This window comes from Petromyzon marinus, chromosome 42, assembly GCF_048934315.1.
Source record: "Petromyzon marinus isolate PM22_M1 ecotype Great Lakes invasive population chromosome 42, UKy_Petmar_22M1.pri1.0, whole genome shotgun sequence".
NCBI lineage: Eukaryota > Metazoa > Chordata > Hyperoartia > Petromyzontiformes > Petromyzontidae > Petromyzon > Petromyzon marinus.
Genome location: NC_133708.1, coordinates 4,607,410 through 4,624,799, shown reverse-complemented (window position 1 = coordinate 4,624,799; position 17,390 = coordinate 4,607,410). Strand labels below are relative to the sequence as shown.

General features: G+C 46.2%; 1 protein-coding gene across 1 annotated transcript; it reads left to right on the top strand.

The window, feature by feature from the left end:
- Positions 1 to 7,464: 7,464 nt before the first annotated feature.
- On the top strand, positions 7,465 to 17,220 carry LOC142930589 (protein-arginine deiminase type-1-like). Its single transcript, XM_076073445.1, has 4 exons — positions 7,465 to 7,762; positions 8,635 to 8,717; positions 13,680 to 13,805; positions 14,513 to 17,220. Exons 2-4 carry the CDS (start codon positions 8,658 to 8,660, stop codon positions 14,750 to 14,752), a joined length of 426 nt encoding a protein of 141 aa, XP_075929560.1. The 5' UTR covers positions 7,465 to 7,762; positions 8,635 to 8,657; the 3' UTR covers positions 14,753 to 17,220.
- Positions 17,221 to 17,390: the final 170 nt, after the last annotated feature.

Below are 17,390 nucleotides of genomic sequence, written 5' to 3'. Positions count from 1 at the left end.
TAAACATTGCCACTGGGGGCAACAAAGGCAGCCGGGGTGTGGTGCTGGCCATCCACCCCCTTGTGTGCCGTTACAGTCTTCATAGGTGCTACTCGGGAAAAGTACTTGCCCCAACAATCTGTTTAAGGCTATATGGGGGATCTCTATCTCTGTGGTCCTGAGCGGTAGTGTAATGGTTAGAGCGCTGTTCTTTGAACCCACTGTGACTGCCACCAACACCAGTCTGAACTGGTCCTGGACCTCCCCAAGGTCGACTCGGCTTCAAAAAAGTACCCGGTGCAGCGCGTAAACATCACCACTGGGCAAGACAAATGCGGCTGGAGCATGATGCTGGCCACCCACCTCCTCATGTGTCGTGCCGGCCCTTCACAGGTGCTGTACGCAACAGCACTTGCCTTGACAGTATTGTTAAGGCTACATGGGGGGGATCTTTGTCTTTTTCTCTGTGGCGCGTGAAGGCGACGTGGAAGTGGGGACCCAACGGGCATGGCGCCATTCTTCTGGTGAACTGCGACAAGGAGAGGGACTCCACCCCAAAACCCGACAACGAGGACCGCTACCTACAGGGGGCAGCAGGTGCGCGGTCGCCACTCCATGAACTAAAAATTGATAAACTAAACGAATTTTTATTTTAACAAGCAAGGCCCCACTGAGCTGTATATAGCTTCTTTTTCAGAAGCGACCTGGCATTCACAAATGACGGCTCGACGAAGGTGGCTTGTCATCACGTGGACATTTACAGCAGCCAAATACTCTAAACGCGTGACGTTGATTTGAAATGTTTGAGGGAAAAACCGGAGGATCCGGAAAAAAATCCACAGGCGACCACGGGGAGAGAGAGAGACATGCAAACTCCAATCTCCACCTCACGCTGCTTCGCTTTCTCCGTGCTCCTCATTGACGACCTGCTGAGCGTTTTTATTCTTTAATAATACAAATGCACAAAAAATGTGTGACGTGTGACATGCGTAAACGCCCTCTAGATCAGTGGTTCTCAACCTTCGATTGGCTACTTCTGTGACCCCCTTGTTGAATTTTGTTTCATACGAGCACAAGCTCCTTGCTCGACTAAACATGGTTCTGAGAAATAAATGTATGAATAATGGACATCAATATTTGAACCAGTTGTCCATTTCGTGAGGTATCCTAACTAGGTAGTAACTGCAAGTGCATAAAAGAAAATTAATTGGACGCTGTGCAACGTGCGAGGTAATTTGTTCGCGCTCGCTGGTTATCTTGGAAACCCACATTGTTTACGATCGGTGAGTTTAGAAAGGTTTTTCATAACGTTTTGGGTTACCATATGGATATAAATTTCATCTTGGTTATTTTATATTGGCAGACTCATCTAAGATTATTTACTCAATGACTCTCATTGATAAATCACCTCAGGTACCCCCTGGGACATTGCCACCTGTACCCAGTGCGGGATTATCCGAGGAGCATGTCTAGCTACACATGTAGTAGCTACACATGTAGTAGCTACACATGTAGTAGCTACACATGTAGTAGCTACACATGTAGTATCTGTATCAGTGGCTATTACAGTAGCTACTACACGTGCAGTAGCTACTACACGTGCGGTAGCTACTACACGTGCGGTAGCTACTACACGTGCGGTAGCTACTACACGTGCGGTAGCTACTACACGTGCGGTAGCTACTACACGTGCGGTAGCTACTACACGTGCGGTAGCTACTACACGTGCAGTAGCTACTACAAGTGCAGTAGCTACTACACGTGCTACTACACGTGCAGTAGCTACTACAAGTGCAGTAGCTACTACACGTGCAGTAGCTACTACACGTGCAGTAGCTACACGTGCAGTAGCTACACGTGCAGTAGCTACACGTGCAGTAGCTACACGTGCATTAGCTACGGGCCCAGCACTTTCAAGGGCCCCGCGCTAAATGCTTTGAAGCTATCAATTCCGGTTCAGTGATTCTCTATTATTATAGTACTATACCGACTTCAACTTTTATGAATGACTGGGTGTTTAAAGGTTAGCGATTTGTCGTATTATCTGGCTGTATAGCAAACTAAAAAATACAATGACGTTACTATGCAAGTAAAAAAATTGTGTTTTCATATTTAGGGCCCCTTTATAACATATGCTACAGGCCCCGCACTAGCTTAATCTGGCACTGCTTGTACCCCCGAGTACCCCCCAGTATGAGAACCACTGCTTTAGAAGGGCTCCCCCTAGAGGGGCGAGAGGCCTTGGGTGTCGACGAAGCGTCGCGGGAGCCATGTTGCGGTGCCCACAAAAGTGGAGGGAAACTGGGAGGAGGGAAGACCAGGAACGAGGTTGGGTAGATGCAGTGGAGAAAGAGAGGAATGAGAAGAGGGAATGAGATCGAGTGAAGCTGCGATGCTGGCTTCAGAAAGAGCTGACGGGTTATGATCACCGTGTTATTAATGAGCTGACGGGTGATGATCGCTGTGTCACTAATGAGTTGACGGGTGATGATCACCGTGTCATTGAGCTGACGGGTGATAATCACTGTGTCACTAATGAGCTGATGGGTGATGATCGCTATGCCGCCGCATGTGACCATCCCCCGACAGACCTGCAGGACATGTCGCCCATGCTGGTTCGTACCCGAGGTCCCGCCAAGCTGCCGCCCGGCTACAGCCTCCAGCTGCACAGCCTCGAGTCGCAGCACGCCGGCGTCTTCTACGTACCTGGTGAGAGGCCCATCGACCCAACGGAGCACTGCGCCACAGTGGCTAAGAGATGTTAACTACTTCATCTGGTATACAGGATACAGGAGGTCGTGGGCTCAAGCCCAACCCTGACGCCTGTCTATAATCACTTTGCACGGTGGCTAGGATATGTTAACAACCTCGCTGGGTATACAGGAGTTCGTGGGTAAGATCCCGACCCTGACTTCTCTATATTTGGAGTTTGCATGTCTCTCTTCCCGTGGCTGCGTCGATTTTTCTCCGGGTCCTCCGGTTTTTTTTCCCTCTGCATTTAGCATCAAGGTGTATTTAAAGAGAGATACGGTCCGCAAGTTCATTCCTTACGACTCACGACTTCACTTCATACATTCTGTAGCTGCGTTGCTATCTCCTGGTTACCTGGCATCTCAAGCCTATGGTAGCTGGTATCCTGAGGCAGTCCTCAATCCAAATACAAGAAATCCTCACTAAGCGCGAGTTCTGGATTTGCAAGTTTCACATATTCGCGAGTTTCTAAATGTATCCATTTTTCCCTCTTCGCGACCCGCCGGACTCCAGTATTCGCGAGTGTGCGTAGTGCCTACAAACCATCGACACTAGGGAGGTGAGCACAGAATGTTACTACATTTGAAACTGTCTGCAAAGATCAGGTATGCCCCCTCGGCTGCCCACATAGTCCTCACGTCTTGCAGTAATCCCGCTCTAAACTCACTCTTGTGGATTTTTTTACTTCATATACGTACTTATACCAAATGTATAAACGATTCGACTGTCCGGTCCATTAAAAAGAACGCGAATGCAATCAGGGAGAGTGTTGCGGCTTGCGCTCCCCAGTGCTGAACTGATAACAGCTGTGCTGCGTTGTTATCAAACCCCTGCATCTCCCGAGGAGATCACCACCACCACCTCTATCATTGTCAAATCATCATCATTATCAAAGGAAATTTTAAAAAACGTCGTACTTCTGAATGTTATTTATTTATTGTAGTCATAGTTATTAAACACTTACCATTTCCTCCCTATGTTCACTCATTCCAGGAACTTCACCCCGCTTTTCCCCCACTGGAACAAAGGTTTTTCTGCATTCGCGAGCATTTTCAACAACGTAATCCTCGCAGATAGAAAGGGTTTTACTGCACTCTCCAGTCTGAATCCTACTCTTGATTCTGAGATCGGACAACCATCACAAGCTTGTAAACGTGACGGAGGACATGTCAAGTGAAGGACACTCGCTGGTTGACACGTTGTCGTTGCCTCGGTGGTGTTGAGATCTGAGCAAGGTGATAGGCACGGAGAGCCATTCGCTGGGGCCGGGAAAGTCGAGCTACTTGTTCGAGTACCCGGGTCGTGGCGGAGAGGTTAACCTCTTCGTGGAGGGGCTAAGCTTACCGGACGGCGACTTCAACGGATTCGTTCACTTCCACCTCAGCCTCCTGCAGAGCATCCTGCCGGTGAGTGGGCATCAGAACCAGCAGCAGCAGCAACCGAGCAGCAACTATCCCCGTGCATCCATCTTTCTTGTCGAGGAGCATAAACCATCGCGCAGACTTCGGTCATCCTCGCAGCAGTCGGCTTTTTGGCTGGCCATCGAACGTTGCGATTTATTTTTTATCCAGGTGTCTGGACACATCTTGACATCAGTGATCCATCTATGGGAAGTGAAGTGGGATAGGCTATTCTGGCAAATGGCGCATGATGCTGGATGTAATTACCAGTGAAACATCGTAATCAAATTGTAAATGTTGTGGATTTACTCTCCAACACACCGGTGGGCTGAAGTTGGAACTAATTGGCGTTTGTTTACATGACACATCCCTTACCAATTGGCTGTGTCGGGTGGTGGAGGGTTACAACACATTTATTGTTACGCGATCTAACCCAAAACCATCATTATGAACATTATGGGTTAGGTTGTTTTGTGACGCTATAGTATTATTTTCTCGCTTTTGCCAGGGCAAACAGAGCACGCCGATTTTCACCGACAGCGTGGTTTTTCGTGTGGCTCCGTGGATCATGACTCCAAATACCCAGCCGGCGCTGGAGGTCTTCATGTCAAGGTATCTGGGGAGTAGGGATACGTTCCCGATTTTTATGTTAATCCCAAAAATAAATTAAACCGGGCCTAGATGCGGTGGCGTGTGATGCGTGGTGTATCCTCTCTGCATGGTGAGCGGTTGCATGGTTCTGTGGTTGCGTGGTTGTGTGTTTGCGTTGTTGTGTGCTCACCCCAGGGTTAGTAGGGAGTGGAAGTGTAGCAGTTTAGTGCGCTGTGCTACAAACCCGGCAACCCAGGTTCGATTCCCGTTAACAGCCAACACCAGTGATAGCGAATATTTTTACCGGTCCTGGACCTCCCCTAGGTCGACTTAGCCTCAAAGGAGTAGCTGGTGCAATGTGTAAACGTCACCACTAGGGAGACAAAGGTGTGTGGAAGAGTGTGTGTTGGTGTAGTGCTGGCCACCCACCTCCTCGTGTGCTGTGCCGGCCTTCATCGGTGCTTGCTAACAGCACTTGCCCCTGGTGGTTGTTGCGATTTAGAAAGTGGTGGTGTAGTTTAGGTGACGGTTAGGAGGACAGGCGGGAGAGGTTAAGGGGGGGGTTGGGGTAGGTCTGGTAGTAGCTGGGGGGTGGGGGACAGGGAGGCGCCACGGTGGCAAGATTTTAACTACCTTACCTGGTGTAGAGGAGGTAGTGGATTTCATACTGACCCTGATGCCTGCTGTATATTTGGAGTTTGCATGTTCTTCCTGTGGTCACGAGGATTTGTCTCCGGGTCCTTCACGTTTAGAATCAATATGCTTTTAAAGCATTTGGCTGCAATAAATGCCAATGTGATTAGCCACTAATGAAAAAGCACTACATAGCTCTGTGGGCCTCACCTGGTAAAATAATGGTTTAATTAAATTTCAGGTTAGTTTAGTAGCAGCAGCAGTAGTAGATTGGACTGGGGAGAAGAGATGGGATTTAAGGGAGGAGCGGCAGCTGGTTGTTCTGGCAACGATTGTTCCGCGTGCAGTGGGAGTTTGTTCCCAGTGAAGGGGAGCCAGAAGGGACAAGGAACGAGAGAGCGAGGCTGGGTGCAGGATGGTGAGGGCGGCACGGAGAGGGACCGCAGAGACTGGGAGCATAGAGGATAGGATGTAACAGAGGAGTAAGAGACGAGAGAAGCAAGACGAGGGTGGGGCAGGACCATGCATGGATTTTTAAACTCGAGCAGTGGTTCCCAACCTGTGGTCCGCGAGGCTACTATGGTGGGGTGGGGGTCCCGTGGAAAAAAAGATAAATAATAACATCCTCACCGAGGAAATGCACAATTTCAAATAACTAGTGGTTGCAGCGTGTGGTGTTCCGCTAAATATTTGGAGGTTGGGAAAGAGGGTTGGGAACCGCTGGCGTGGAGTACCGCTGGCCTCGAGTACGGGGCGCTTCAAAAACACGTTAACACTTATATGGGACCATCGTTTTTAATTAAAAAATAACGGATAAGGTACTGTAACATGATACCAAAATGTAATGTTAATAGCTTAAAAATGTGAAAGAGTCTCCACTTGTTCGCAATCATTGTCAACACATGCCTGGAATCATCTCCAGGTGGTCTCCAGAGCCTGGAGGCACATTTCTTGTGGCATTGTTGCAAATTCTCAGACGTGTTAAACATTTTTTTAAGCACCCTGTATATGCGAGCGCACGTGCATGCACAATGTCTATATACATGCGTTATTTTGTTATTATTGTGGTTGCTAAGCACAGGCCCAAAATGGCAAGGGGTGAGCAAACAAACAGCACTATTGAAGGTATACCATAGTCTCATCATTATAAAAGACTCGCAAGGTCCGATGCACTCTAAACATGTGCCCAGTGTCAATAAAGTTATATTGGTCACACACACGAAAACTGAATAATAAGATGCACCTGGAAATGTTGTTTTAAAGTACGGGGAGAAAAAAACTGTCTCTTATAATTTGGAGAATATGCAAATAGATGACCATTGATCTTTTTTTTACTTGAACAAGATAATAAGATCTTTAAAAAGGAGTTAATAGGAGGGTTTGTGTGAGATTTAGAAAAATCAATTAGAAGACAGATTTTTTTAAAATAATCATTTTAGCGGCATGCATTTTCCAATGGCAGCTGTCAGGCATCCGGCCTTCAAGACGCGCGACCCTCAGAATCAGAATCTGAATTATTTATATTGGAAGAATCCGATGAGCTACAAAGCTCTTTTTCACAAAGATGTCCAGAGTGACGACCTCGGTGACGACGAGTGACGGCGTCATCAGTGGCACAAGGTGGCCGCAGGGCTTCCAGTGGGGGGCTGATATTGCTCGCACATCGGATGAGAGATGGGGAAACATTACCAAAGGAACTAAGGCTGAAGATTGGAAGGAAAAATAAAGATGGAAAATGAGATTGTGGGATGAGATGCAGTTTGGAGGAATGCCCGAGATGGAGGTGGCAAAGAGATTGTGAAGAGTGGAAGACGCGGGTGGGAGGCCCCTGCCCAACGGCGGGGCTGCTAACGATCTTTGTCTGTTTGTGTTGTTGTGTGTTGTGTTGTTGTTGTCGTTGTTGTACGCGATGTGTTTGTGTTGATGTCGTTGTCATTGTGTGCGATGTTTGTGTTGTTGTACGGTGTTGTGCGCTTTCGGTGTTGTCGTTGTGTGCGATATGTTTGTGTTGCTGTGCATTGTGCGGTGTTGTTATTGTGTGTGATGCGTTTGTGCTGCCGTGCATTGTGTTGTGCTTTGTGTGGTGTTATTATTGCCGTTGTTCATCGTGTTTGTGTTGTTGTTGTCGTTGTGTGCGATGTGTTTGTGTTGCTGTGCATTGTGTTGTGTTGTCATTGTGTGTGACGTGTTTGTGTTACGGTGAATTGTATTGTGCTTTGCGTGGTGTTATTATTGTCGTTGTGTTCTACGTGTTTGTGTTGTTGTTGTGTGCGATTTGCTTGTGGTGCCGTGCGACACACAGGGGTTCCGGCTGCTGCTCGCGAGCCCCAACGCGTGTCTCCGTCTCCTCAAGGAGCTGCACCAGCAGGGCCACGGCCAGAGGCGCCTCTTTGAGAGCTGCCCAGACGGTGAGCTCGTCACTAAATGTGCAGGTTGAAGATTTATAAACATCGACGCTGAAGCTGCAGTTGGCAGCGCAAGATCCTAGGTATTAAATGAAGCGGTGTCCCGCACATTGGACGACTACGTATTTGTGTTTAGCTTTAATGTGCAGGTACATATTCGTCTTCTGCTGGTTGAGGGCATCTGAAAGCAGGCAAAATGGAAACGTGGTGGATTGGGCCTTAGGCCTTTCCTAGACTGTATTCTAATACTGATAAAAGTTCTGGGTCATGATTGACTAGAAGAGAAAAATGAGGCACCGACCCTTTTGTAAAGACTTCCATCTGGTGAGTTGCAAAGAAAGAAAAAATACGTTTTTGGAAAATATCCTTGCCTTTCCAAGAAATATAACTGTAAAGCACCAAACATTGGATGGCATTATAAAGTCAGGGCTGCCACATGTCTTGGGTTTCAGTTGGACAATCAGGAAATTGGCATCTCTCTTTGGGTGGCAGCGATTGATTTGCACCGAGAACTGGTACCGGTTTTGCATTGAACAGAATCCATAATACGGATTTTTTGGGTTCGATCGCGTAAATATAAATGTATCGTTAAAACCGCCACCACCCGACATAGCCAATTATTGAGGTTTGTCACGTAAACAGAACATGCCAATTTGTTACTAGCACAGCACACCGGTGTGTTGGAGAGCAAATCCACAACATTTACAATCTGAGTATGACGTTTCACCATTGCTAGTTGTAGTTACTGCTAGTTGTAATTACAACAGGCAGTAATGCTAGTTGTAGTCAATGCTGTAAGCAATGAAACCTAACCTCTGACCTCCCACATCTCCTCTATCGCGATCACCCTCTTCCCATCTATGATCCCCCCACAGTTGTCTCATCCTTGGAGCGCAAGATGAAGATTCAGGACATCCTCGATGACATAAACATCACGACTGAAAACAATAATGTGCAGGTACAGTATTCACCCAGAGGTGGACCTGTTCTCACCGATACCCAGAGATAACCACACATTGATACCCAGAGATAACCACACACACACACACACTGATAGCCAGAGATAACCACACACTGATACCCATAAATAACCACATACAGATACTGATACCCAGAGATAACCACACACACACAATGATACCCAGAGATAACCACACACTGATACCCATAAATAACCACACACACATACTGATACCCAGAGATAACCACACACACACACTGGTACCCAGAGATAACCACACACACACACACACTGATACCCAGAGATAACCACACACACACACTTATACCCAGAGATAACCACACACACACACACACTGATACCCAGAGATAACCAGACACACACACACACTGATACCCAGAGATAACCACACACACACACACACACTGATACCCAGAGATAACCACACACACACACTGATACCCAGAGATAACCACACACACACACTGATACCCAGAGATAACCACACACACACACTGATACCCAGAGATAACCACACACACACTGATACCCAGAGATAACCACACACACACTGATACCCAGAGATAACCACACACACACACTGATACCCAGAGATAACCACACCCACACACACTGATACCCAGAGATAACCACACACTCGCACACTGATACCCAGAGATAACCACAGACACTCACACACTGATATCCAGAGATAACCACACACACACACACTGATACCCAGAGATAACCACACACGCACACACTGATACCCAGAGATAACCACACACACACACACTGATACCCAGAGATAACCACACACACACGATTTTAGGGTGTCCTTCAAACACCTGCCTCGTTAAGGGGGTGGGATTCATTCGTGTTCAGAAATTCCTCGTTTACACGGTAGATGCATTCCTGAAAAGTGCTGCGTTCAGTGTAAATGCATTAAGTGAGGAATTAACCGACTGAATCACGTTTATATAATTAACTCATCCGATGGTAGGACATACAACTGATATGAGGGTACGCCGTCGCGTTACTGTATTGTTCCGCGTTACTGTATCATACCGCTTAGTCGGGCGACTCAAGAAAGTAGTTCGTCGTCGACCGCTCAGGAACCACGTTATAACGGGGCGTGGTCCACGTTATAATGGGGAGCGGTCAACGTTATAACTGAGAGCAGCCAGCGTTGTTGCATGGCGCGTTCCGCTTGTGTGCGAGAGTGCTCCCTCGCAGAACTCTCGTAGCGAGGAACGCGGTGTGTGAACACGCGTTAAGCGAGGACTTCACCGTATATCCGTTTCATGAGCAAAAGCCTATTCTAGATTTTAAGTTTTCGTGACTGCAAGGATCCATATTCTTTGGTTCTTTCGGTAAAGTCACGTAGATAAAAAAATGAAATAAAACAACAATAAAAACAACTAAATTAAATCACGACGTTTCTGGCGCAACACAAGCGCCCGTCATCAGGTGGGACACAACAGTTAGAAACAACTGCTGAACTGAGCAAGAAATCTGCAGTGAAACAAGACGCTATATAAATAAGAGAGGGGTGGGAGGAGCCAAGGAGGAGATACAGAGTGGGGGGGTGGGGGGTGCGTGGGGTAGGGCGTAGGAAGATCAAAGAGAGGAAAGGGAAGACACTAACATGCTGAACATGCTGCAATGGACAACATGACACTAAACATGCTGAGCCCTCAAAGGCTTAGGACACATCCAAACAGACGTTGCTGGAGCTGAAATTGCCACTATCCTCAAAAATTCTAAGAAACCCATTAGCAACATTAGCAAAAATGAGCGCTCTGAACTCGCAAATTTGAAAAAGAGGGATGAGATAGTCATCCTCTCGGCCGACAAGGGCAATGCCACTGTCATCATGGATAAAACCACATACAACAACAAAATCCAGGGCCTACTCAATGATGGCAGCTACTCCAAAATCAATAGAGATCTGACTAACAGCCTAACTACTAAAACCAACAAGAAAATTACCAGTTCGACTTCCCTAATCGAACCAGTCAAACGGCTCTCCCTAAAACCCTCGGCTGCTAGACCACCCAGATTCTATGGTTTTCCCAAGATCCATAAAGAAGGTACCCCATTGCAGCCCATCGTGTCCACGATCAACTTACCTACCTACAAACTAGCCCGTTTTCTGCCGGATACTTTACTTCCCTTTACAGGCAAGACCACTTCAGCTGTACTTAATTCAACTCACTTGGTCTCTCTAATCAAGGACATTTCACTGTCCCCTGATGATGTCCTCGTCAGCTTTGATGTGGTCTCTCCATTTACCAAGGTTCCAGTGCCTGACACTTAGGCCTCGGCAAGGTAAGGTAATTTACCCTTTTTACCGGGTAAAAGAGTAAAAGTGTCGACATGCCAAGGGGTAAGGTAAAGGGTAGGGTTAAAGGTAGCTCGGAAGAATTACCCAGTAGGGTAACGGTAGCGCGAAGTATTACCCGGTAAATACGGTGCCTTGTTTACCGCTAAAAGCTCCGTGGCGCAGTCCGTGGCCTCCATTTAATTAGTAATATTTAAAAAAAACTTTCTTAAAAACACGCTTTTATGAAATGTATGAGTAATGGCAGAACTCCACGACTCCAGGAAGTGGCCCCGAAGCTTGCCGTAACGTAAGGGACCGTGGCCAATTACAGCCAACGTCAGTTGACTGTGGACAATTAGACCCAAGCCGAAACATAACATAAAAACTTATATATATTTTTTAATGATAGAATATAGTATCGTCATCAGTATGACATAAGTATATCAAGTTTGCAGTCGATACCACATTGGAAAGTGGGTTAAAATTGAGTTACAAGATTTGAGGACAACAACAGTGAGTTAAAATAAAGCGTGTAAAATTGTAATCATCGAGAGTATTCTATATGAATAAAGCACTCTACCTAGCATTTACCTGTTATAAACCTTTTTCATGTGCAGTACCCCAGTAATTACCCTGTAATCGGGTAATTTGTATGGGGTAAGGGTAAAAGGTGGGGTAAGGGTAAAAGGTAGGGTAAAGGTAGGCTCGTTGCTTTTAACCTTTTACCTTACCTGCTGAAGGGTAAAAGGTAGGGTAGAGTGATTGTATTGTGGTAAGGTAAAAGGTAGGGTAAAGGTAGGCTCGTTGTTTTAACCTTTTACCTTACCTTGCCGAGGCCTACTGACACCATAGCAATAATTGAAGACTTAGTCCAACATGGACTGAACCCTGATGTCCCTGTGCTGGTTAGGCACTGCCTCATCAACACTTACTTCACCTGGAATGGTACTTTCTACAAACAAAATGAGGATACCCCATGGGTCCCCCCTTGTCACCAGTGATAGCCAATGTTTTCATGGAGAAATTTGAAACAGACGCCATCCAGACATCCACCCTATGTCGTTCCCTGTGGAATAGATATGTGGATGACACTTTCGTCATTTGGCAACATGGCCTACCAGCATTGAACCAATTTCTTGACCACATTAACTCCATACACCCATCAATCAAATTCACCATGGAAATGTAGAAGGATGGCAAGCTACCATTCTTGGATGTTCTGTTTGAGAGGAGGTCCAATGGCTCTTTGGGACATTCTGTCTAAAGGAATGCCACCCACACAGACTCCTATCTGAAGCCTGATTCCCACCACCATCCGGCACAGAAGAATTCCCTCATCAAAACACTGATCCATAGGGCCGACTGCATCCCTGACCAACACCACCTGGTCAATGAATTAGAACATGTACACATGGCCCTTAAGATGAATGGATACTCGGACCGTACTATCCGCAAAGTTGTATCTCCTACCATGGAGAAACAACCCCCTAAGACTCCGATCAAAACCATCACGTTACCATACATAGATGGCGTTACCAAAAAGGTTGCCAAAATCTTAAACAAAACGCAAGATCCAGGTCCAATTTAGTACAGTACACAAAATCCGTGATCTAATCTCATCTGTGAAGGATGTCATTCCTGACTTGCAATACCCTGGAATCTACAAACTAAGTTGCATCTGTGGTGATTGTTACATTGGCGAAACGAAACGTCATGTTTCTGACCGTGTCCGCGAGCACAAGTCAGATCTGAAACACGGAAAAACCAATTCCTCCGCAGTTGCTGATCACTGCTATAATGCTGTGGGCTCTCATGATATTGTTTTTTCCGAGACCAAGGTACTCTGCAAACCATCTGGCTACTATGAAAGGTTTGTTCATGAAGCCATCCAGATACACAAACATAGACATAACTTTAACTGAGATGATGGATACAAATTGAGCAATCATTGGAAAGATGTTATTAATCAGGTAAAATCATAACTACATGATGTTGTTGTCCATTGCGGCATGTTTAGTGTCATGTTGTCCATTGCAGCATGTTTAGTGTCTTCCCTTTTCTCTCTTTGATCTTCCTATGCCCTACCCCCCGCCCCACGCACCCCCCACCCCCCCACCTTGGCTCCTCCCACCCCTCTCTTATTTACATAGCGTCTTGTTTCACTGCAGTTAGATGTGTCTAACTGTTGTGTTCCACCTGATGACGGGCGCTTGTGTTGCGCCCAAAACGTCATGATTTAATTTAGTTTTTATTTTTGTTTTATTTTATTCTATTATTACCTACGTGACTTTACCGAAAGAACCAAAGAATACAAAAGCCTATTGTTTCCATAAGGCCAAAGACAGCCCCAATTGATGGCTTTGAATTCTACTTTTTATCGTTCGTTATTATTAATACTACATGCGTATAAAAAATAATTGACGTCAAAGTTAGTGAGAGAAAAAGAAAATCGCCACTGAAATCGCCAAAAATCACGCGCCAATTTTGTAAGGCACAAAGACAAAGATCCCCCATATAGCCTTAACGGCCTTTTGGGGCAAGTGCTGTTAGCGAGCACCTGTGAAGAAATGCACACACACACGCGCGCACACACACGCACACGTGCGTATTAATGGCAACGACTGTGGTGGCAGCGCTGCATTGACTGGAACCGCGACGTGCTCAAGAGGGAGCTGGGACTGGAGGAGGCGGACATCATCGACCTCCCCGTGCTCTTCTTCCTCAACGAGAGCAAGGCCGAGGCCTACTTCCCCGACGTGGTGCGTGTGGCTGCTCTGTTACAAAAGCTCCACTCTTTAACTGTTTAACTATTTTTTTATTTTACCAGGTAAGGCCCACTGATATATATAGCTCTTTTTTAGAAGTGACCTGTCCATCACAAATAGTTTGAGGACCATTGAGATTAGAAGCTTAATTTTTTAATTATTATTTTTAATAGTATATACAGGAAAAGCTCTGCAATTCGGCACTTTACCATCCGGAATGCTCCATTAAACCGGCATCTGTTAGAAATGGCAATATCCGAATTTTGTTTACTATAGCCATCTGGCATCTTGCCGTGCCCTTCTCTAAGATCTGTTTATTTCACGATGCTGCCAAGTGGTCACACTAGTGGCAGTCTCAGTTGTAAACATTCACCATCCACCACTGCCATCGCGTTGTGCTTGCGCTGATCGTGACTTCAGCCACTGGAAACTCATTTCCTTAGAACTGCTTGTTGTTGTGTTTAGTTTGTTGTCTTTACCCCGCACCTCCCATTAGCACTGTTGGCTACACACGGTGCGAAATAAGTTCACCGTACATACATACTTTGTATACTGTACCCTAAACTACCCCACTCCTCTATGACCAACTTGGAATACTCTACAACTGACTGCTAAGAACCTCTGCAAAATAGTATATTATTCCTTATATCATCGTTAAAATACAGGCTTATTAATTTCTCCCGTGCCATTCCGTGGCCCAGGTGAACATGGTGGTGCTCAACAAGCAACTGGGCATCCCAAAGCCATTCTGGCCGCACGTGGACGGGCAGTGCCCACTGGAGAGACGCGTGCGCTCCCTGCTCGAGCCCCTGGGCCTCGCTTGCCACTTCATCGACGACCTGAAGACCTACCACCTCAATCAGGGCGAGGTGCACTGCGGCTCCAACACTCGCCGCTCACCCTTCGCTGGCGTCCGCTGGTGGGACGTGGACCCCCTGTGAGACCCGTCAAGCCCCTGGGCGTGAAGACGACAGCCCACGTCATGCCGATGGCCCGTCCTCCGCTGGATCGTCCGAGCCAAGCCAGTGCGAGGCCCGCATGTGTTATTGTGCATATAATTACAATAACACACATTACAACTAATTACTAATCTACAACTCATTACTAATCATAACCATTGACTGATTACCAATCGATTATATAATTACAATACCTCCCCCCCCCCCCCCCCCCGCCTGAAATCACTGCACCTGAATGAGTTAAATGATGATGCCACCCTGCTGCTCTATTTTAGACCGGGAGCAAGTGAGGGCTTTACAATTCTGGCGAATTGCCCGATGAAGCTGGATGTAATGACCAGTGATACGTCGTACTCAAATTTTAAATGATGTTGATTCATTCTTCAACACACCGGTAGGCTAAAGTAGTGAACTATTTGTCCTTTGTAAACGTGACACATTTTTTACAGTTTGGCCATGTCGGGTGGTAGAGGGTTACGACACATTTATAAATAACGCGATCTAACCCAAAAACCTTTATTATGAATAATATTGATCACGAAAGCCTACGTGTTAAACTGATGGTACAGGTGGTTGGTTTTCCCACTGTGCTGAGCCACAACCAAAGCATAATTTCCTGGGCTAACAAAGTATCTGAATCTAGCTCGGGCCCAAACAGGGTCAGGGTTAATGCTTCACAAAGAGTTTTGCTTGGGTTAGGTCGCGTAAATATAAATACGTTGATTAACCCGCCACCATCCGACGCAGCCAATTTGTAAGGATTGTATGTTGAACTTCTTTCGCACCGTACGTAGCCAACCGTGCTTATCGGAGGTGTCGGGGAAGGACAACAAACGAAACACAAAAAGCAGTTCTTAAGAAATGAGTGTTCCATCCAGATTATAACGTAAACAAAACGTGTCAATTTGTTACTACTACAGCACACCGGTTGTGTTGGGAGAGTAAACCCACAATTTACTATTTTTACTCTTCGCCACATCAATGTGCTGAAGCAGCAACTAATTGGCATGTTTTGTTGATGTGACAAACCTCGCCAATTGGCTGTGTCGGGTGGTGGCAGGGTGAATTACACATTTATATCTAACAGGTAGCCTACTACTACGTGTTAAACAGGGCTAATGATTCGTTCATCGCATGCGACGCTAGTCGGCACACTGTGGTGAGGACACGGCGTCACCACATTGTCTACCTGCATCTCGACTTGCTCGTTGTGTTTGATGCCGGTGGCATGGCTCGGCTGGTTGCAGTGGAAAAGCAACCCAGCAACCTCCCGAGTGCCACCAGGGCTGGCTCGGTACAGCCCTGGCATGTCTTGGCTGGTGCAGTGGAAAAACAACCCAGCACCTCTCGAGTCACACCAGGGTTGGCTCGGCACAGCCCTGGCATAGCTTGCTCAGCTGGTTCAATTCAGGCAACTGCCTTGTGAGTATTAATCCAGGCTGTAATCACATATGGTGATTTGATTATTTCAGGCAGGTAACTCGTGCCAGCTCTTAAGGACTAAAAACAAATAGTAGGCTTATCGAAGGGCGTTATCTAAGCCAAGTAACTCTTGCAGCAGACTTTTGCCTAATCATTGCAAACATTGTGTAGGGAAAGGCATTTAATAAAACTGTGGCTGGTATGATGTTCGTGCCTATTCAGGCCTATTCATCCCCCAATTGACTTGCGAATCCTTTGAGATCGAAGGATAACTAGAGCCCCAAGAATCAACTTAACTCTGACATCCAGTTTTGCATTGGATAAGAAAAGTTTAAATTAGAAAAAAATGTAACGAGTGTGCGTCACTCGAATTGGCCGTGGCAACAATGATTTAGATTAATGTGAAGAATAGTTTTACATGGCTTTTAAACTTTACAAAATGTTATCATAATTTCCCTGTTTGCATCATGTCTGAGACGAAGTATCCATTGGGATGTCTCATTCAGCAGTACAACCAACCCCCCCTTGTGTAATGGTATGGCTCACTGAAGAGGATATAGCAGCGCTACCTCTGAGACAGCTGGAAGTGACCTCTGGCTCCACGTGTCAGAGGGAGGAATTTTCTCACCCGCTCTGCCACGTGAGACTTAATGCTCATTGCATGAACGTCAAACTTTCAGAGTTGGGAATTTAGCTTAAATTAAAAGCGCAGAATTTCTTGACAATATCCGACTGTGAATGTACTCCGGTTTACAGGAGATATTGATTCAAAATGCTTCTCTTCTACGTGTCTCGGCATCGAAAAGACGTCGGCGCCAGGTTCGACCACAGGCCACCAAGTCATGTGATTCGCTTTGCTTTTTAATGTACCTTCCATGGACCAAAATCAGTAGTACATTTATGAGAAGTGCCTCATTTCCAGGTGCATTTCTCTTTTATATTTTATTAATCGCCACTGCAAATTGATGTGGTTAAAATATTGGTGTTTGATTGATGTTGCACTTCTTTCAATAAATTGTTTAAACGTGTTCTTTGTTCTTGACTTTCTGTGGCCAGGTCGCTTCTGAAAAAGAGCTATTTACCTGGTAAAATATTTTTTTTAGTTTAGAATAGTTCACTAATTTGAAACTGAAATGCGCTGGCAGTGGCTTCGCCATCATCATCATCGCCTCTCCACCAGATGGGCACACACAGCTCA